At 43.9% G+C, this 23,107-nt stretch overlaps 1 protein-coding gene across 4 annotated transcripts in view; it reads right to left on the bottom strand.

Annotated features, from left to right (window-relative positions):
- The window catches only part of si:ch211-154o6.3 (uncharacterized protein LOC563854 homolog), a 103,744-nt gene that overhangs the window by 18,026 nt on the left and 62,611 nt on the right, over positions 1-23,107 (bottom strand). For 3 of the 4 annotated variants that reach the window (XM_060921567.1, XM_060921568.1, XM_060921569.1), the window contains 6 exons: positions 21,647-21,733; positions 17,108-17,197; positions 14,531-14,682; positions 8,979-9,207; positions 2,780-2,902; positions 934-1,099 (listed from right to left, as the gene is read on the bottom strand). In XM_060921567.1, the coding sequence (XP_060777550.1) occupies positions 934-1,099; positions 2,780-2,902; positions 8,979-9,207; positions 14,531-14,682; positions 17,108-17,197; positions 21,647-21,733 (847 nt within the window). The remainder of the gene's footprint in view (positions 1-933; positions 1,100-2,779; positions 2,903-8,978; positions 9,208-14,530; positions 14,683-17,107; positions 17,198-21,646; positions 21,734-23,107) is intronic. The other variant, XM_060921570.1, reaches the window with a different exon arrangement.

Below are 23,107 nucleotides of genomic sequence, written 5' to 3'. Positions count from 1 at the left end.
CACTACACCACCGTGCCGCCCCTAAATGAATACATTTGTGGGTAAATTATATGGATCTGTGATGCCTGCTGTTAGAGAAGAGCAGGAAAGATTGAGAATTGAGCGGCTGTGGTTGGTTTACACCCGATACTAAAACTTGCAGCATCCTAGCAACCTTCTCAAAGACACATACAAAAAGCCCAGAAACAACTCCTTACCTGAGCAAAAATGATAAAGGATTTATCTTGTAGTGTCCTGATCCCCAGCTCTTTAACTCAGCCACATATAAAAAGTTGTACGCCCTCATGCTCTTCCAGGTTTTCATCCGGTTGTCCGTGCAGAACGATGTCTGCAGCACCAGGTAGTTTGAGGTGTCGGGGAACTCAATGGACGGATAATTTTCCAACTCAGGAAAAATCCTTCTTTGTTAGCATGTAAGGATCTAATCCCACTGAGTGGGTTCTATATCCACTTCTTTTGAGTGTACTTCTTGGTTTTAATAACTTGCTTGTTTGCTGGACACAAACATGGCAATAAGTTCTTGTGTTAATGGACCAGACTCTACTTTTGGATCATTAATCCCTTTTGAGTGAGAATGACCTGCATGCATGGTTTGGTTTCTGGCACATCCATACAGTTTTAAATACAAATACCTACAATTAAAAACAGTTTGTTTTTATTGCATTTGTTTAATTCCTGGGCTCCCATCTGTAAAAGGGAGTGATGTCGCATCCCATTAATACACTTTACAATAGATTATTAGATTCTAATAGAATAGAGGAGCCAAAATAATTGGGGATCTTTTTTCATGGGCCCCAACTTGTTACAAGTATGAATAGGTGGGCCTTAAAGCAGAAAAGGTTGAGAACCCCTGCTCGAAATGAACGTTTTCCCAATCACAGCAGCGAAATAAGAAGAGGATCACGGGTTAGGTTGAGAAGTTGAACACCACACCTCTTTTTAACATTTCCTTGAAGCTGTTCCCAAACTGTGAGGTTAAGGCCGCCTGTAACCCAGCGATGACCCCCACTTGGTGTGAGCCACGCTGCAAAACAAAGGATTCGTGGTACATCTGAGCTGGTGAGTGAGACGAGGTACCTACATTGTGGAAGAGAAAACACTGAGAGAGAGAGAGAGAGAGAGAGAGAGAGAGAGAGAGAGAGAGAGAGAATGTTAAACTGTTATAATTAACATTCAAAAATATACAGTTGTCGTCAGAAGTTTCCCTACAGCGACATGAATGGCATCTTGGATATGAATGTCATGGCAATATTTGGGCTTTCAGTCATTTCTTTGAACTGTTCTTTTTCTGTGGCAGAATGATTATATAGCATACAGCTTTAATTTAAAAAAAAACACTAGAACTTGGTGCACAAGTTTTAATTTTCATTGGGTTTTCTGAAATCAACACACGGTCAAAAATTTACATACGCCCACTTACATTATTAATTCAGCGGTGCTGAAACTTCCAAAACGTCTCTTATCTTGCCAAGGCCTCTTAACTTCCTGTTAGTGATCATGATTGACTACAGCTGGTAGCGTCTCTGTGCCTTCATAAAAAGGGTTTGTTTACAGCACTCATTGGATTGACCAACACACAGTAAAATGGGAAAGTCCAAGGAGCTCAGTGCAGATCTGAGAAAGAGGATCGCAGATGTACACAACTCCGGAATGTCTCTTGGAGCCATTTCTAAACAACTGCAAATTCCAAGATCAGTTCAAACAATTGTATGCAAGTTATTGTGAGGTGTAGTTACTTTGCCAAGCCACTTTGCTTCAAGAAAACCCAAACTGTCACCCTCAGCTGAAAGGAAATTGGTTTGGATGGTCAGGAACAACCTGGGAACCACCATGGCACAGCCCTGCCATGAACTGGAAGCTGATGGATCACTGTCTACAGTTCAGATCACCATGGACTAAGAGGCTGCTATCCAAGAAATAGCTCCAAAACTGACACCTTCAAGCTTAAGTAAAGTTTGAAACTGACCACACGGACAAAGAAAAAGCCTTCTGGAGGAAAGCTGTGTGGTCAGACGAGACAAAGATTGAGTTGAATGGCCACAATGACCACCATGTACAGAGGGACACTGTACCAGCTGGTGGTGGTGGTAGGATCATCATGCTCTGGGGCTGTTTTGCTGCCAGTGGAACTGGTTCATTGCACAAAGTGGATGGAATAATGAAGGAGGAGGACTACCTCAGAATTCTTCAGCATAAACCATCAGAAACTTGAACACGACTTGGGACTTGCAACAGGACAATGAACCCAAACACGCATCAGAGCTGGTTGTGGAGGATAAAGCAGGCTAACATTAAGCTTAAAACAAATCCTGACTTCAACCCTATTGAAAATATATGGACCGTGATTATAAGTCAAGTCCATGCCAAGAAAAAAAAAAAAATTAATTGAACTCAACCAATTCTACCATGAAGAGCCATGAAATATCCAACCAGAATTCTGCCTGAAGCTTGTTCATGGTAAACAAAAACGTTTGGTCAAGGTGAATCTTGCAAAGAGAAAATTTTACTCAAATATTAGGTGTGATGTATGTATAATTTTGACCCTGTGTTGATTTCTGAAAACCCAAAGAAAATTAAAACGTGTGCACCAAATTCTAGTGTTTGGGGGTTTTTTTTAATTAAAGATGTACGCTGTACAATCATTCTGCCACAGAAAAAGAACAGTTCAAAGAAATTACTGAAAGCCCAAATATTGCCATGACATTCATATCCAAGATGGCATTCATGTCACTGTATGTAAACTTCTGACCACAACTGTATCACGAGGATTCTTACTTACAGTTTAGAGTATTCTCTCCGCTGGTGAGGTCAAAGCATGAGCCAACCAGAACCCCTGGAATTTGATTGACACAATCCGTGATGCCAGCAGTGCTGCTGTGATTGGTCAGTCGCCTCATTGTGCCTAAGAGAGATGACAAAGCAAGTGAAAACAAAACAAGTCATTTTCACTCCTGTACTAAATGTAACTTAAATTAAGAACAGAATAGAGAAACTGTTTTGAAAATGGCATCATCTGTCTCTGTTGAATAAATGGCCTCAGCTCTGCTAAGGGTTGTTTTTTTTTCCCTTTTCATCCTCTGTTTTTAATGTATCACTTGAAAAGCACGTGTGCTCCTGCAGCACATGAAATGATGAACTACCATCATTACCGCACTTTGCATTCTCAATTAGATCATCACATAATACGGCACACATTCCTACAACCTGCTCTGATTTATCTGTTCGAACTATTTACAGATTTTAGGATAACAGAAGAAATATTCCAAGAACCCAGAGAGCGGAGATTGAAAGGAAAACACTCTGAATGTTGTTGAAAAATCTTGCTGCCCTCGAGCGTCTTTCTTTCTTTTCTTCTGCCTGTTCACTGTGAGCCACTGGCACTTTAGTGCTTCAGATGTAGCGCTGCTGAAAGCAAGCATTCCCAGCCATGACGCCTTCCATTAATAATTCCATTACATAGCCTTGGGTCAGGGGAACAAATGTGTGTCTATTGTGGAGGACAAAATATCGAACCCAGCATTAATCAGCCAAGCAGATAAGAGGCCTTTTATGGAAGGAGATGCTAATGGAAAGCATGTGAGCTGAAAGCTTAGCAGGAGACTTAGTGCAGCTAAACCTCCTGCAGGATCCTCCAGTTATTTGGTATAAAACAAATGCTGTCCATTTAACCAATACTTTTTATATGAACCATCTTCTAATATTGCTGTAGAAGATGTACGCATCGCTGATGTCAACACTTTCAACACAAGGAGAGTATAACGGTGGATTTTTAAGCCATTAATTCAGCTAGTCAGCTGCTGCAAAGCTAGCAGTAAATGTCTGTGAAGGTTCTCAGTCATCCAGGTTATAGTAAACCGTAGGTGCGAAAGAAGACAACTGGACTTGCTTGAAATTCTTGAAGACATTTCACCTCTCATCTGAAAGGCTTGTTCAGTTCTGTCTGACTAGTGAGGAGTTCCAGGTATTTATCCTCTAGTGGACCAAAAGCAACCCTAAGGAGAGTTGTTGAGGTCATATGGGTCCTTGACCCTCTCAGTCATCCTGTAGGTTGTTAGGGTCCCTGGAGGCCGGGTGTGAACGGTATTAGCAGCCTAGAGGGTCATTTACCCCTTTTCCACCAAATCAGTTCCAGGGCTGGTTCGGGGCCAGTGCTGGTGCTGGTTCACAACTCGTTCAACTTGCGAGCCAGCTGAGAACCAGTTTGCTTTTCCATAGCTCGCGGTGCTAAGGGAAGCCACATCATTACGTCGCTGTATACGTCAGTTACGTCGCTACGTTTGCATAAACCTTAGCGCGAATATCGAAGCAAAAACAACACGGAAGAAGCAGCAGCAGCAACAACAATAATAATGGATGACTTCGCGTTTGTACAGCTGCTGCTTCTCGTCGCTTAAAAATGGCGATCTTTCGCGGTCTTGTTATTGTTGCTGGTCTTAACAACTCCACCCCCCCCGCTGACGTAAGCGGTTCTTTCCTCTGGCCCAGCAGAGAGTTGGTGCTAGCCTGGAACCGGTTTTTCTGGCCCAGAGCCAGTTCTTTGTCAGTGGAAACAGAAAACCCGGTTCCAAACTAAGCACTGGCCCCGAACCAGCCCTGGAACTGCTTTGGTGGAAAAGGGGCAATTAGGGTGATCCGTGGGTCGTTGGTTCTCTCTGCCATCGTGCAGTGTCATTGAAATCAGTTGCGTCTTGGTGTGGATGTGTATTCAGTTTTCTTGGAAGTGTGCCAAGGTATGCATCGTAGGTGGCCGATAAATGGTGTCTCAGACCACCTCGTCTGTTCAGTGATGGTCGTTCCAGGTTGCCGAAGATGGCTTCTTTTACTCCTCTTTCAAACCACCGGTCTTCTCTGGCTAAAATGCGTACATCGCAGTCCTGAAACGAGTGTCCTTTGTTACTGAGATGAAGACACTGCAGAGTCCTGGCCTGAGGAACTGGCTCTCCTGTGTTGAGCCATGCACCTGTGAAGCGGTTGTTTTGTTTCCCCAATGCACAGGTCCGTGCATTCCTCACTGCACTGAATTGCGCAGACTCCATTATCCTGTTTGTGTCTCAGGCTTTCGAATGAGAGGTGAAACGTCTTCAAGAATTTCAAGCAAGTCCAGTTGCCTTCTTTAGCACCTACGGCTAGCAGTAAATGTACGTACAGTCCTGTGCAAAAGTCTTAGGCACATGTAAAGAAATGTTGTAGACCAAAAATGGCTTAAAAATAATAAAATGTTTCAACATTAAAAAAAAAAAATACTATAAAAAGGGGCGGCACGGTGGTGTAGTGGTTAGCGCTGTCGCCTCACAGCAAGAAGGTCCGGGTTCAAGCCCTGTGGCCGGCGAGGGCCTTTCTGTGCGGAGTTTGCATGTTCTCCCCGTGTCCGCGTGGGTTTCCTCCGGGTGCTCCGGTTTCCCCCACAGTTAGGTTAACTGGTGACTCTAAATTGACCGTAGGTGTGAATGTGAGTGTGAATGGTTGTCTGTGTCTGTGTGTCAGCCCTGTGATGACCTGGCGACTTGTCCAGGGTGTACCCCGCCTTTCGCCCGTAGTCAGCTGGGATAGGCTCCGGCTTGCCTGCGACCCTGTAGAACAGGGTAAAGCGGCTAGGGATAATGAGATGAGACTATAAAAAGGAACCAGTAAGCCATAATAAATGAAACAAAGTCAATATTTGGTGCGAGACGGCCCTTTGCTTGAAAAAATATTCATCTCCGGTACAGTGAATGCAGTTGTATGTGGAAATGAGCTGTAGGTTTTACTGAGTATCTTGCAGAACCAGCCACAGTTCTTCTGGATACTTTGACTGTCACACTTGCTTCTTAATTTTGCACCAAAACCCAGCAGCTTTCAGTATGTTTTCTTTTTTAATCTGAAAAGTGCTCTCTTATGGAATACGCTGCTCAGATACAAACTTTTTTTTGGTCATATTTAATTTTGTGCTGGAAAATGAAAGTTTGGACTCTAAAATGTTTTTGTACTGACTCGATGATGTAGAAGTCATAAAATAGAAATCTATTACAAACAAAGTTTGTATGAAAAAAAGAATAGGGTGCGTAAGACTTTTTCACAGTACTATATGTCTGGAGTTTAAGGGTTAACAGAGATTCTAATTTTTAAAAAAGCATTAGAATTGCGATCTTTTACAGTTTGTTTAGCACATATCCTCTGAAAAATGCACAGGTTTGTTAACCAACAGGCTAGTTTCATACCTAGCTGACAGGCTAGTCAGTCAGCCAGGCTTGTAGTACTCGAGTCCGACTCGCACCCTAATTTTAAGGACTCGTGACTTGACTTGGACTTGAGCACCGATGACTCGGACTCATGCAATTCGGACTCATAAATTGGAGACGAGGACTCGGATTTTTTCTTTATTTTTTGTCACATACCATCATCTCATCTCATTATCTCTAGCCGCTTTATCCTGTTCTACAGGGTCGCAGGCAAGCTGGAGCCTATCCCAGCTGACTACGGGCGAAAGGCGGGGTACACCCTGGACAAGTCGCCAGGTCATCACAGGGCTGACACATAGACACAGACAACCATTCACACTCACATTCACACCTACGGTCAATTTAGAGTCACCAGTTAACCTAACCTGCATGTCTTTGGACTATGGGGGAAACCGGAGCACCCGGAGGAAACCCACGCGGGCACGGGGAGAACATGCAAACTCCGCACAGAAAGGCCCTCGCCGGCCCCGGGGCTCGAACCCGGACCTTCTTGCTGTGAGGCGACAGCGCTAACCACTACACCGCCGTGCCGCCACATACCATCATAATTTGGCGTAATATATTTATATCTACATTCATGTTTGTGCTAATTTCGTGCAAGAGTGTCACACCTGCGCAGCTTGGCGCGTGCATCAGATAGGCTCCCAGGCGCGCGCCGGACAGCGCGCACGCCAAGCGGACTCTCACGCATGCTGTAAACGACTCGCACTTGCACAGGATTAAGGAGTAATCAGCGCGCCTACTGTATATAAAAACTGTGAAAACACACTTACTTTGCGAAGTATTGAGTTGTGTTGCTGATACATTACCGAGCCTTATTTCCTTGTTTGGTTTCCTGATCCCTGATTTCCTGTTTCTTGTCTTTGATTCTGCCGAGTCTACGATAGCCTGTTTGTGCCTCGCTCGACCTAGTGCCTCTTTACTTGTATTAATAAACACACCTTCTGCACTTACATCCGTCTCTCAACCATCTCTGACAGAATACTTCACAGTCCCTGACAAAGAGAAGCACATTCACCTGTTCATACGTCATGTTCAGGAACAAACTAATGTTAATGGCGCTAAAACAGCCACCGTCAAATGGTGCAGCTGGAGTCTTGTTCTCGGACTCGGCTTGAAATTTTTTTTTTAATGACTTGGACTTGTGGCGGCACGGTGGTGTAGTGGTTAGCGCTGTCGCCTCACAGCAAGAAGGTCCGGGTTCGAGCCCCGTGGCCGGCGAGGGCCTTTCTGTGCGGAGTTTGCATGTTCTCCCCGTGTCCGCGTGGGTTTCCTCCGGGTGCTCCGGTTTCCCCCACAGTCCAAAGACATGCAGGTTAGGTTAACTGGTGACTCTAAATTGACCGTAGGTGTGAATGTGAGTGTGAATGGTTGTCTGTGTCTATGTGTCAGCCCTGTGATGACCTGGCGACTTGTCCAGGGTGTACCCCGCCTTTCGCCCGTAGTCAGCTGGGATAGGCTCCAGCTTGCCTGCGACCCTGTAGAAGGATAAAGCGGCTAGAGATAATGAGATGAGATGAGACTTGGGCTTGAACACTGGGGACTCGAGACTGGACTCGGACTCGAGGTTGAGTGACTTGACTACAACACTGCAGTCAGCATGTGTAGTCGCTAGCACAATAAAGCAGTGAAGTTACATTAGGAGTCATGCACAGCTGGAGTAGTTGACTACATATTGTATGCTCAGATGTGAACTAGGGAAATGATGGTAAAACCATCATCTAATTGAATTTTGAAACCTTGAAAAGTATTTTACTGCTGTTTACACTTTATTTTGTTTTACATTTTTCTTTTGAGAGGAAAGGGAAGATTACAGCTACCAGTTTCAATCATTACAACATTCCTGAAACTGTGTTAAGTAATCTTCGATAGAATCGCTGATGTGGTTTGTGACACTGTATGAGACGCTGTTATCTACTAAAAAAAAAATAATAATAACAAAGGGACGTCGCAGAGCTCGAAACTGTAATGCCAGCAAGTTTGAAGTCAGAATCAGATTCTTCCTCTCAGCAGACTCGAGTAGGAGGTGCAGCAGATTTCCAGTGTTTGAAGACATAATTGTATATTAGACATGATTCAGATGATGATACAGTACAGCTCAAACTTGATTTTTTTTTTGCGTGAACTTATCCTGCTGTGTGTGATGATGTAGGTATGCAGTTTGCACAGTGCTAAATTGAAGGCTATAAGCTTCCGTCATGTGTTAGCTCCATTAACCTTATAGCCCCAGCGTAAAGCTAAACTTGGGGAAAGAAATATGTCCTAGCTTACAGGCAGTGGTTAGGGGAAAAAACGGTAATTGTGTCTATCATGTTTGGCCACGGCACAATGGAAATGGCAGCTGGATATTAACACTGTGTATGCTAAAAACAGTATTGTTTATATCCAGGAGACACATTTAGCTTTAGCACCGGCAGTAGTTTGCATGTTAAGCCTAGGTCACAACCGGACGTACGATTTTTTGGCCGTGCGATTTTTGGCGTTTCCCAAATCACTGCATTTTTTTTGTTCATGGAGAAAGATGCACGTTGGCCGTAAGTTTGTCTTGCAACCTGAAAAAAACGTAAGCGCCCGTAGAGTTTGTTTGACGTGACAAAGAACGTCTGCGGCCAGTCTACGGCTCGAAAATCAGCACGTCACACGCGCGCCCTCCGTGCGTTTCTTGCGTTTTTTTTGCACGTAGACCGGCCGTAGGAGCACGTACGGCCGGTTGTGACCGAGGCTTTAGAGTGTGTGTAACATTAGTGTGAGAGCTCAGACCTGTTCTCCAGTTGAGCACACGGATACTGGATCTCCCATTGGCCAGAAAGACGTGGTCACCTCGGGCACTCAGGCTCAGCCTCCCATTGACCTCATCGACCCTGCTGCAGCCAGTGACCTCTGACCCCCATTGCTGCAGCTGGTTCAGGGGCTCTGTCGCTTCGTCACACACCTCCCATACACACAGCCTCCCATCAGTCGAGCCACTGAACACCAGAGGACCCTGGGACTGCGGAGACAGAGAGGATCACATCAATCCCACTAGTACAAAAATAATGGAAGCTCATGAGTTCAAATCCCATCACTACTAGGCTGCCATTGCTGAGCCCTTGAGTAAGTCCCTTAACCCCCAACTGCTCAGGTGTGTATGTAAATCACTCTGGATTACATCATCTGCCGAATACCGTAATGTAGATATAATGTAAATGCAACTCCTACTCAGGCCAAAGTGTACTTCCGCAGACAACTTCATGCAACTTGGACATGAACGTGCGTATGGGTGTCTCCAAAGTCTACTCGATTTTTCTGCTGTTGTGGACATATACAATCTGAATGCATATGTGCTATGACTTTATTGTAATACCGCACCTGACCTACTGGGGCGGCAAAGGGTCTGAAAGTAGAACAATCCCCTGAAGACGACGATAAATACAAGAACACAAAAGGCATGTGCAGCAGTTTGCAACACGCTGACCTCGAGAGAAGAAGAGAACTAACATGTTTAAAGAGGTACTGCATACTTCAGTGTGTTTTATAACTAAGTGATATGACTGTACTGTGATTAAACACATCAATGCTGGTGCTAATATTAACAAGATTACCATTTTTATAAAAATCGGCATTTTATGGGTTGAAAATGGCTCAACCTACTGGTTAAAATCATCCTGATCCTTGCAAGGCCGATGCTGATGTAGAGTCAACTGTGATACTTTTCTATGTCATGAAATATTTATTTAAAACAATAATAATGTTAACACCCTGGAATCAGAGGTGGGCGGGCCACCTTCCTCATCCCCAATTTGGTGATGTACAATGCTTTTTCCAGCATGATGGCGTACCATGTCACAAGGCAAAAGTGATAAATAAGTGGCTTGGGGAAGAAAACATTGAAATTTTGGGTCCATGGCCAGAAAACTCCCCAGATCTTAATCCCATTGAAAACCTGTGGTCAATCCTCAAAAAAGTGAGTGGACAAACAAAAACCCCAAAATTGTGATAAAGTCCAAGCACTGATTATGCAAGAATCGGTTCCCATCAGTCAGGATTCGTCCCAGAAGCTGAGGCCCCCCGTCACACTTATTCGGAATTAGCAGGAATCAAGCAGAACCAGCCAGAATGAAACATTTTTCAAAATTCGTGCCACATTCGGGCGGGAATTTCAAACTGACCAATATTCTTACAGCTATGTAAGAATGCCGTTCCAATACTTAGAATGCGCTTCGAACCCGCCTCGAATGATTCCTGCATATTCTGAGTGTATTAGCTTTCGAATGCAGTTCAAATGTAGTTGGAACGCAGTAGGAATACCTAGCTAGAATGCTGTTAGAATGCAGTAAGAATGCACTTCGAATGCCGTACAAGCACGGTTCGATTGCTGCCCAAATACCACCCGAAGTCTGGTTGGAAGGTGCCTCGAATGTTGTACAAATTCACCTCAAATGCAGTCAGAACGCTCCCGGAATAGCCGCCGAATAGGTTTTGAACGTCTAAGAATTCAAAGAGAATGCAGCTCGAATACTTAGAATGTATTTCGAATATCCCGGAATACACGAAGAATTTTTATTTTGACGGCATTCCGGCTCATTCGAGGCACATTTGGGACATTCTGGCAGGATTTGAAGTGGCTTGCCATTTCGATTTTTCCCTTGAACGCGATCAGAATGTTTTGAATGCTGTTGGAGTGCCGTAAGAATATTTAGAATGCAGTCAGAATACACTTCGAATGCCGTTCGATATTTCTCCTCTTCGAATGCACCTCGAATGTTTTGAGCATGAGCAAAACATTTGGGCCGGCCACAAGAATAGGCTCGAATGTTTGGAATGCAGTCAGAATTTTTAGAATGCACTTCGAATATCCCGGAATATATGAAGAATTTTCATTCCGATGGCATTCCGCCTCTAGTGTGACTACCTTATGATATCCAGCATGTCAGGGCGAATTGCAGGAGTCTTGAAAAAGAAGGGTCAACACTGTAAATATTGACTCTTTACATAAACTTGATGTACTTGTCAATAAAAGCCTTTGAAACTTATGAAATGCTTATAATTGCACTTCAGTATACCACAGAAACATCTGACAAAAAGATCTAAAACACTGAAGCAGCAAACTTTGTGAAAACCAAAATTTGTGTCAGTCTCAAAGCTTTCAGCCACGCCTGTAGTATTAATACTGCTACACTACTACTACTACTATTACTGTTGCGACCGCTACTAATACTAGGAGTTTTACTCCAAATGAAAAGTCACACTGTTGAATTCTCATCATAAACGGAGGACATGCACTCATGCCAGGTTGAGTTTGATTAAATCAAGTCTTGTTGGCTCTTTCAGAGTAGCCTGGATGATTTCCCCAAATTTCTTCCAGAATTTTCATCGCCAATATGTGAATATAGGCGGCACGGTGGTGTAGTGGTTAGCGCTGTCGCCTCACAACAAGAAGGTCCTGGGTTCGAGCCCCGGGGCCGGCGAGGGCCTTTCTGTGCGGAGTTTGCATGTTCTCCCCGTGTACGCGTGGGTTTCCTCCGGGTGCTCCGGTTTCCCCCACAGTCCAAAGACATGCAGGTTAGGTTAACTGGTGACTCTAAATTGACCGTAGGTGTGAATGTGAGTGCGAATGGTTGTCTGTGTCTATGTGTCAGCCCTGTGATGACCTGGCGACTTGTCCAGGGTGTACCCCGCCTTTCGCCCGTAGTCAGCTGGGATAGGCTCCAGCTTGCCTGCGACCCTGTAGAAGGATAAAGCGGCTAGAGATAATGAGATGAGAATGAGATATGTGAATATAATGTGCAGAGGTTCCTACTGATTTAATTTCTCACCTAAATTTTCAAGAGCTGATTTCCCAAAACAAGGCCAATTCAGATCCAGTTGATTCAAATGATTAACACTTACAGTGAAAACGTTCAAATTACAGATATCAAAAAAAATTAGGAATGTTATAAGGTTGCATGTGTTAAGCGTGTGTATTAAAGGGGTCATAGGATGAAAAACTCACTTTTTCAGTGCTTGTGTACATGCATTTCATATCTGGAGTGCCTACCAACCATCAAAATAATAATAATAATAATAATAATAATAATAATAATAATAAGTTAAATTTATATAGCGCCTTTCAAGAAACCCAAGGACGCTTTACAATTATAGACAAGGAAAAAAATAAATAAATAAAATATAAAAAAATAAAAATAATAATAAATAATAATAATAAAAAATAAAAAAAAAAAGTAAAAAGTCCACCAAATAGAGGTCAGGATGTTATTCCAGTGGTGTAGCAGCCACAGTCCCACCAAAAGGCACACGAAAACGAGTCCCACATCTCCAGCACAGCCGCCGTGACGCCGTCAGCAACATCACTCGAACACCACGCCGTGGATCCACAAAGCGAGCAGAGAAGCTCTGCCACGCAGAGCGCTGGTATGTCCCAAACCGCCTGCACAGCCGCTGCGACGCCACCGAGCAACATCACTCGGAACATCACGCCAAGCACAAAAGCGCAGAGCGCTGGACAACCACGATGTAAAATGAGCAACAGGCTCACTGCAGTCCACAGCTGGGAGCGCAGGCATCACCCACGGCGAACCAAGGCCTGGAGGGAACCGACGCCCAAAACTGGGTCTGGAGCTACACCACCACCGGCGGACAAAACACTCAAACAAACATCAAACTACACAAAAACACAGAAATAAATAAATAAATAAATAAATAAATGAAAATAGAAAAAGAAAGAAAATAAAAATAAAATTTAAAAAAAAAAAAAAAAAAGCTCTGGTGAGAAGCGGCAGCCAGAACGCGCACGACGTACTCTCAACCGGAAACGTTTCAAACTCTGAAATAAGACAACCTGAGCTGCCTATTTCAGAAAACGTGCTTCAAAAAGGCCGTTCAGATTTGGCTCCCTTTTCTATAGGGGTGTTCACACGGCACATATTTGCATCGATGCTGCACCGATGTATTTTGTTGCGATATATCTTACACCGGTGTAAATTTTGTGGAGCGTTCACACGTCACAAACCTGCTTACTAGAGAGAAGCGTGTTAGCACCAGTGCAGCCCCACTTGCGTTCACACGGCAGTTTTTGCGACCGTGCTATACGATAGTAATAATGCGGAAATGAAATATGCGCATGCGTGAAAATGTACTTCCTTTTCCCGGTTGTCATGGCATCACCAAGCGCTGGGAAAACAACATGGATGAAGACACCAGTGTTGCCAGATACTGCTGATGTTTTCCAGCCCAAAATATGTTCAAATCCGCCAAAATGCACTTAAAACCGCCCAATCTGGCAACACTGGAAGACACGCAGTTCTGTTGTTGTTGATATTCGCCATTTTGGAAGCACAAAATACCAGGATGCAAATTATGCAATGCCTGTATGTAATCAGCTCTCCTCACGCGTAGCGAGTCTACCCCTGTAGCGTTCAGACGTCCCATTTTATATCGGTGCTGCCCCGCAAACTAGCATTTACTCCGGAGTAAATTTCTTAAACCACCTCCCGAGCAGGGTTAGATTTGCACCGGTTTAAGTAGCTTTCAGGGCTACACCGGTATAACTTTGTACCGTGTGAACGCTCTACCGGGGCAGCCCCGGTGCTACACCGGAGTAAAAGTTGCTGTGTGAACACCCCTTATGTCACAAGGGGAGTTAATTAGAATTATACCACTCTCTCATCTGAGTATCTCCATTCATGGCTACAGAACTGCCTTTGCGAATGAATATTCATGAGGAAAATGCCACCTGATTGTCCAGCAGAAGAGGGGGGTGGGGTGAGCAGTGGCTCATTATCATTTAAAGGAACAGGCACTCAAATCAGCTGGTTTGAAAAGGCCTGTTTAGACAGGGTGAGAAGGGAGCTGTGGTGTTTTATCCTTGTGGTCTTTTGACCAAAGCATGTCACAGACATTTCATGAAGACCTCAGGGAACTGTGTCAACTTGTGGAAAAGGGGTATAATACGTCACCTTGAAAGTATCCGATTAGTTGCTGGTTAATTCCAGCTGTCCTTCCATTGCAACTGCCGAACAAGTTGGAACGACAGCAGGTTCGGAAGTTGACCTAATATCTTCATGCCTACATTCTTCCAATTTTGACCACAGGATGGGATGGAAGTTAAATTACATTTTAAATAGTGGCTTTCACTTTCTGCTGCATAACAGTCATAATAAACACATCATGCAAGATAGGGCTTGAATGTCTGAACGTTCTCAGAAGAGTGTCTTGCTTTGGGATTGAAGCATGAAAGGTGAATATTAAAACGTGATAAAATGTGCTGGGCTGATGCCACTCGAACACCGAGGCATTGTGTTACACAAGGCGCTGTTGCCATGGCACCCACCCACCTGTAGTGTTGTGACAGCATCCAGGTGCGCGTTGACTGATTGACGGTTCTCCTGAGAGAGCCAGTCCCACACTTGCAGCTTCCCAGCATCTGTTACACAGCCGGAGTCCCACTGCTGACTCATACACAGACACTGACCAAGCATGCACAAAGCTATACACACACACACTGTATACACTTTCCAGCTATACACACATAATCATCTGTACAATCAATACACACGTTCCCATCTGTGCAGTCAGTCACAACTATACACACATTCTTATCCATACATATGTTCATGTAAGCACACATATTTCACACAACCCCAATTCCAAAAAAGTTGGGACGCTGTCTCATCTCATCTCATCTCATTATCTCTAGCCGCTTTATCCTTCTACAGGGTCGCAGGCAAGCTGGAGCCTATCCCAGCTGACTACGGGCGAGAGGCGGGGTACACCCTGGACAAGTCGCCAGGTCATCACAGGGCTGACACATAGACACAGACAACCATTCACACTCTCACTCACACCTACGGTCAATTTAGAGTCACCAGTTAACCTAACCTGCATGTCTTTGGACTGTGGGGGAAACCGGAGCACCCAGAGGAAACCCACGCGGACACGGGGAGAACATGCAAACTCCGCACAGAAAGACCCTCGCCGGCCACGGGGCTCGAACCCAGGACCTTCTTGCTGTGAGGCGACAGCGCTAACCACTACACCACCGTGCCGCCTGGGACGCTGTGTAAACTGTAAATAAAAACACAATGCGATAATTTGCAAATCATGGAAACCCTATATTTCATTGAAAATAGTACAAAGGCAACATATCAAATGTTGAAACTGAGAAAGTTTATTGTTTTTTGAAAAATATGTGCTCATTTTGAATTTGACGTCAGCAAGAAGTTTCAAAAAAGTTGGGACAGGGGCATTTTTTTACCGCTGTGTTGCATCGCCTCTACTTTTAACACCACTCTGTAAATGTTTGGGAACTGAGGAGACCAAGTGGTGTAGTTCTGAAAGAGAAACACTGTCCCATTCTTGCCTGATATACAATTTCAGTTGTTCAACAGTCCAGGGTCTCCTTTGTCATATTTTGCACTTCATAACGCACCAAATGTTTTAAATGGGAGACAGGTCTGGACTGCAGCAGGCCAGTTTAGCACCTGGACTCTTTTACTACAGAGCCATGCAGTTTTGATATGTGCAGAAAGTGGTTTGGCATTGTCTTGCTGAAAGAAGGAAGGCCTTCCCTGAAAAAGACTTTGTCTGGATGGCAGCATGTTGCTCTGAAACGTGTCTATATCATTCAGCATTAATGATGCCTTCCCAGATGTACAAGCTACCCATGTCATGTGCACTAACGCACCCTCATACCATCACAGATGTTGGCTTTTGAACTGTGCACTGATAACAAGACGGATGGTCCCTCTCCTCTTTAGCCTGGAGGATGCGGTGTCCATGATTTCAAAAAGAATTTCTACTTTTGATTCGTCAGACCTCGGGACAATTTTCCACTTCACTTCATCTCATCTCATTATCTCTAGCCGCTTTATCCTGTTCTACAGGGTCGCAGGCAAGCTGGAGCCTATCCCAGCTGACTACGGGCGAAAGGCGGGGTACACCCTGGACAAGTCGCCAGGTCATCACAGGGCTCACTTCACTTCAGTCCATCATAAAAGAGCTCGGGCCCAGAGAAGGTGGCGGTGTTTCTGGATATTGTTTATATCTGGTTTTAACTTGCATTTGTGGATGCAGTAATGAAGTGTTTTCACAGGCGATGGTTTTCTGAAGTGTTCCTGAGCCCATACAGTGACTTCCACTACAGACGCATGTCTGCTTTTAACGCAGTGCCACCTGAGGGCCTGAAGCTCACAGGCATCCAGTGTCAGTTTTCAGCCTTGTCTCTTGCATACAGAGATTTCTCCAGATTCTCTGAATCTTTTCATGATATTATATACCATAGATGATGTGATCCCCAAATTCTTTGCAATTTTACATTGAGGAACGTTATTCTTAAATTGTTGCACTGTTTACCCACGCAGTCTTTCACAGAGCGGTGAACCCCTCCCCATCTTTACTTCTGAGAGACTCCGCCTCTCTGGGATGCTCTTTTTATACCCAATCATCTTACTGACCTGTTGCCAATTAACCAAATTAGTTGTTTGGTTTTTTTTGCATCACACAACTTTTTCAGTCTCTTGTTGCCCCGTCCCAACTTTCCTGAAACATGTTGCTGACATCAAATTCAAAATGAGCATATATTTTTCAAAAAGCAATAAAATTTCTCAGTTTCAACATATGATGTCTTTGTCCTAGTTTCAATGAAATATTGGGTTTCCATGATTTGCAAATCATCACATTCTCTTTTTATTTACAGTTTACACAGCATCCCAACTTTTTTGGAACTGAGGTTGTACATACATACTGTGTTCCCCTTTATGCATATCACCAATCTAGACACTGATTCCCATCTATACACATGCTCCCATATATAAATTCTTTGCTCATAGCTCTGTGCATGCACACATTCTCACACATGCTCACAGCTACACACAGAACACTTCTATATCCTTTCACATGTGCAACACTCTCACCTGAGCCTGTCACGATATAGCCATCCCACTCCGCTATGAAGCAAAGGCTTGTGACAGCATTAAATGTGTAGATTGATTTCACACACTGGCCTGGCAAGGAGACAGACACACAGCAGGTTATGATGCAGATTTCATTTTATGCCAAACATCAAGAATATACACCGCTAATATATTTAATAGTGGTGTATACATTATTCACTGTCAACTATTTACATCTGTTCTTTATTTACAATATACAGTCGGCATTAGGGATTGCATGCATATTCAAATGAACTGTTTTAACCATGTGAGGCGCCAGTATTCCAATACTGAAATTACTACTTGGATAGTGTGAAATTACGGAGAAAATGTGAAAAAGAAAAAAGCTGAATCTGTCAGTATTTTGATTTAAAAAAAAAAAATCAGCACGGTTGTGGTGTAGGCATGTCATAATATATTACGCAATGAACAATTGCGCGAAAATTTTATGATGATTCAAATTAATGAAATAAATAATCATGATTATTATCAGGCTGCATAATCTTAGTTTTTCCTAGCTGTAATTGTGTTGTTTAGACAGCAGAGGGTATAATAACATACAATAGCGGGAATATGCGCGATTTCAACCTAGGCGGAAGGAACACAGCCCTAATGCCGCAGAAACACACAAAAAACAGATCTGAAATGGGAAAGAAATGTGTGACTGACTGCACAGATCGATTTAACAAGAAATCGGAGCTATCTTTTTACACACTGCTGAAAGCCAAGGAAAAGAGAAGAAAATCGAGGTAGTACAAATGTCCATAAAAGTTTATTACGAAAAGGCATAATTTATTATATTTGTTCATTTTTAATAAAATAAATATTTCGTTAACAGACTATTATTATTTTACTCCAACTTTTACAAATGTGGGTAAATAAAAATTGCTGGTTATTAAGAAAATGAAACAAAGGGGTTTTTTTTGTTTCTCATCTCATCTCATTATCTGTAGCCGCTTTATCCTGTTCTACAGGGTCGCAGGCAAGCTGCAGCCTATCCCAGCTGACTATGGGCGAAAGGCGGGGTACACCATGGACAAGACGCCAGGTCATCACAGGGCGGCACGGTGGTGTAGTGGTTAGCGCTGTCGCCTCACAGCAAGAAGGTCCGGGTTCGAGCCCCGTGGCTGGCGAGGGCCTTTCTGTGCGGAGTTTGCATGTTCTCCGCGTGTTTGTTTGTTTTAATTTAACAAAATGAATATTTAAGTTGACAAAGAATAGGAAAATAAATGTAAATTTTTGGTCATAAAATTTTCTTCATTTTTAACATTTTTCAAAAATATCATGGGAAAATTGACTCGTGAACCCAATATTATGAATCAAATTGAATCCTGAATTGGATGAATCATTACATGGCTATTGTGGTGCATAAGTAAGAGGTGCATCAGGACTAACAAAAAACATCTCAGGAGCCAGTGGTTTTTACTTCTGTATGTACTGCTAGATATGAAGCTTGACAATAAATTTCCATTAGCATTAGTCAGAAAATCAGGTATCTTGGGTTAATGGATAAGGCTATTTTACACTAGATGCAAGGTCTGCGTGCTTCATTTTACAACTGTCAGGTATGCGGGTGTAGTGTAAGTGCAGGAAGGTGTTTATTTACAGGTGTACATTTTACAGAAGCAAAAACGTGAGGCAAGGTCAGAGTCACAAAATAAAATGAAGAGAGAAAAAAACAGAAAGCAGAGTCATAAAACAGAGTCATAAACCAGAGTAACAAACATAGCTCAAAAACGTGACATGACAGATGACAAAGGTGATAATACTTCACGCCGTCATCCTGTTGTCAGCTTCCTTATATAAGTGCGCTGTTTGCGCTCAAACATGCAACAGGTTTTTCCAATAACGAACGGTCCTTATGACATGCGCAACGTGCTCCGTGCACGTGAACGAGGGCGGCCGCTCGAGCTGCGCCAAGCTCGAGCGTGTGAAGGCATGACAACCCCCCAGGAGCTAAAATCCTCCTTGGGCTCCCCTGTGGTTAAGGACCTGGCATGGGAAGGCGTCCCCTCAGAGCTCTGCTCTGGGCAGACGTGGCACCGGGACCTGGGCTTAGGTGGAGGCTTGGGTTCCAGTTGAGCCTTAAACAGGGGTATTTGAGGATGGTCGGGCACTCATGCATACAGGCTTGGGTGTAGACTCAGACATGGCATGAACTCAGACATAGATTCAGGCAAGGTCATGGGCTCAGGCATAGGCCTGGATGTAGGCTCAGGCATAGAATTGGACTTTGGCATAGACTCCGGCCTGGACACAAGTTCAGACATAGACCGGGACAATGGCTCCAGCATAGACATAGATGAGGGCATGGGCCTAGACATGGATTCAGACTTGGACCTGGGCTCTGGACTAGATAAGACTTGGACATGGGCTCTGAGCTAGACAAGGACTTGGGCTTTGGACTAGACATGGAAACAGACTTGGACTCTGGATTGGACAAGAATTCAGGCATAGGCATGGGCTTGAGCATGGACATGGACCCTGGCATGGGCATGGATTTGAACATGGGCATGGACTCTGGCATGACTTTGGGCTTTAGCATGGGCATGGACCCTGATATCAGCATAGGCATGAATTCGAGCACGGGCATGAACTCAGGCATCAGCATGGGCATGGACTCAGGCATGACTCTGGGCTTGAGCATGGGCATGGACCCTGGTGTTGGCATGGACATGAATTCAAACATGGCCATGGGCTCAAGTGTGTACTCTGGCTTAGACTCTGACTTTGGCATGGACATGATTGGCATGGGCACTGGTGTTAGCATGGGCTTGGACTTGGCATGGGCTCTGGCATTTGCATGGGCATGAGCTTTGATCTTGGCATGGGCTTGATTTGAGTGAGGACGTCCTCACTGAAGCCAGGTGGCAGAGCGAAGAGCTCGTCCCCGCTGAAGCCCAGTGGCGGAACAATGACCTCTTTAAAGCCAGCTGGAGGAGCAAAGAGCTCGTCTCCACTGAAGCCAGGCAGCGAAGTGACAACTTCTTCAAAGCCAGGTGGAGAAGTGAAGAGCTTGTCCTCACTGAAGCCAGGTGGTGCAACGACGGTCTCATCCTCACTGAAATCTGGAGCGGTGGATGCCCTGTCAGCCTCTGGAGTCTCAGCCCCCCCAAAAAAATTGCTATGGGGGTCTTCCTTCCTGGAAGCCTGGAACGAGGACTTGAGCTCCTTGCCGAATGACCTGGAGTTCCGGAGGCACGGATGTTGCACTCTGACTAGGCCTTTGGCCCACTGGCGTGCTGGTCTCGTGAGCCAATAAATCATGCAGCCAACCCACCAGCTCTCCGGAGGTTTAGGCTCTGCCAAGTCCTCATAGAAGAAGTGGCATTGCAATAAAAGTCCGTTGGGTGGCTGCTCCACCCAATCATAGGGCGCAGGAATTTCCAGCTCTATCTGCTGGAGGAAAACCACAGATCCTGCTTTAAGCACTATGACATTAGCACGGGACTGCCCGGCGTGCCTATTCCTTCCTGCTACATCCATGGTTGAGGCAAAGTGTTCTGTCAGGTATGCAGTGGTAGCCAGATGTGCAGGAAGGTGTTCATTTACAGGCATGCATTTTACAGAAACAAAAACATGAGGCACGGTCAGTCACCAAAAAGAAACATCTGTCATGCTGTAGCCAGCGTCCTTATAAAGAGCGCGCTGATTGCGGTCAAATCAGCAACAGGCTTTTCCAATAATGAATGGCCCTTATGGCACGTGCAACACACTTCGTGTGCGTGAACAAGGACAGCCATTCAAGCTGTGCCAGGCTCAAGCGCGCGAAGACAACAACTGCATTCATTTCAGTGTTTTCACTAAATTAGTAAATATAATTTAATATACTTCACTCGTTTAGTAAATGCTGTATAACATGGAAATATCTGTGGTGACATTTTATTCTGAACACATGCATTGCCACTGATGATCTAATAATCTCATGTGATTTTTAAGCATCCTGCTCACAAATCAAAATGGCTGTACCACTGGAAACTCTGTGGCAGTTTGAACATTCATGCAGTTCGAATTTGAACCGATCCCAGGGGAATTCCAGCTTCAGCTTAAATACGAGGCCCTCGTATTAAGCTGACATTCAGTAAAGGTTTTGCTGTGCATTTTTAAATTTCTGTTCATTATTTCTCTATATCACATCTATCAAACGTATAAACACATGTGCTGCCACCCACAGGAGGAAAGTTTAATTGCAGTAGAAAATGATCTTCGATTATGCCATACTAAATACGGCTTTCCGTCCATCCCTCTCCTAGCGATTAACCAAATATCTGTTCATTACCTCAAGCAGATATCTGAATGGTAAAAAATTAGGCAGAAGGCACATTGCTAATAGGCAGATGTTAGCATAAATTTTTCATATCACAATAATGTCTTCACAAAATCATCAAAACAACGTATCAAGCAAAAATATGATCGAGTATGTAACTAGGTAACCGTTGCGTGTATGGAAGGTATGATTCACATGGTGATTGAGGTGTGGATTTATTGACGGGGATTAAAAACGCTGAGAGTGTGACTCACCAGGACTGAGAGTCCATATTCGTACACAGCAGTCGGTGGAGCCACTTATGATGAACCTCTCCTTCTCAGACAGATGCAGAGCAGATGCTAGAGAGGAGGGAGGGCAGGAGAGAATGGGCAGTTTGCCAAAAAGTATGATTATAAGAGCAAAGTGAAGAAAATGTAGACGCAAATGCAATGGAATTATTATAGAAGAGAAAATGTGGACAGGAGAGAAGAGGTGGGTAAAAAGTCAGAAAAATGTGAGATGTTGTTAATTATATTTCTCTGTGTGTGTGTGTGTGTGTGTGTGGGGGGGGGGGGGGGGGGGGGGGGGGGGGGGGGGGGGGTCCGTCTCAGAAACTGGTCTCTCATTTGGGACATTATGGTCAAAAAATAAATTTTCTAATTTTACTATTTTTTATTTGCATTTACCGAACACTCAATGTTTCTTTTGTCATGTTTAATAAGAATAAAGATAGTATCTTGCTTTATCTGGCCTGCACTGTGGAAATATTTTTGATTACAATTCAAATGCTTTTGTAAAATTGATTTTCATATAAAATAACTCCATCATGAAGAATTAAAGCCCCTCCTTCACAAATGAATGAAAATATTGAATAAATTTCCTTTTTTTGATTGCTTGGGTTAAAAATGCCAAGTTATGATGACTGAATTGATTATTCACTTGAATATGAATAATCTGATACATTTTGGGTATTTGATATGGCGAAATAGGACACAATGGAAAAATCAAGAACACGCCGGAAAGATGAGAATAACGGCGCTGCTAAAAGAACAGCGACTGTACCGGCTGAAGGTCGCGCAGGTCTCTGCTGCGGCGTGCGAGCAACGGGACATCACTACCGCACCGGACGGAGCGCGAGGCGGGGGCGGGGCAAAATGACTGGCCGTAGATTCTATCAAAAGTTCGATCTAAATTGACCATGGTTGCAAAATATTGGCCAAAAATACGCAAACACTACGAAATATGAAAGTAAGATGAAAAAGAAACAAACATTCTATTGCCTTATACTGCAAGACTAAAACAAAATAAAACTGTCAAAACTCACCTTTTCAGTGATAACGTCCGAACAGATCACCCGCGTAACAGAAAGACCGCAAATGGAAGCGCGATCAACTTCTAACTGTTGGAGTGGAAAATTCCATTCTACACACGCAAATTGTTAATGTGTGTCCTTCCCCGCACACAAATAACACGCTACGGTAAAAAATAGACCACAACTCATTTTATAGCTCAGAAATTCATACAAGACCAGCTACCATCGTAACATATTCTGTAAGAAACATATTCTATACCTAACTTTCAGCTTTCGTTTTAAAAAATAAAATCACAGATTTATAACTAAATGTTTATATGGCGTAGTGATTTTAAGTTCCTACTTTTGGTGAGATCGTGACCTTGACCCTGAGGCTTTCCGTTTAGATCAAAACACACGATCGTATTGGTTTTGGGTTTGC

This window comes from Neoarius graeffei, chromosome 5 (assembly GCF_027579695.1).
Source record: "Neoarius graeffei isolate fNeoGra1 chromosome 5, fNeoGra1.pri, whole genome shotgun sequence".
Taxonomy (NCBI): domain Eukaryota; kingdom Metazoa; phylum Chordata; class Actinopteri; order Siluriformes; family Ariidae; genus Neoarius; species Neoarius graeffei.
The sequence above is the reverse complement of the archived record's forward strand: the minus strand, read 5'-3'. Positions and strand labels throughout refer to the sequence as shown.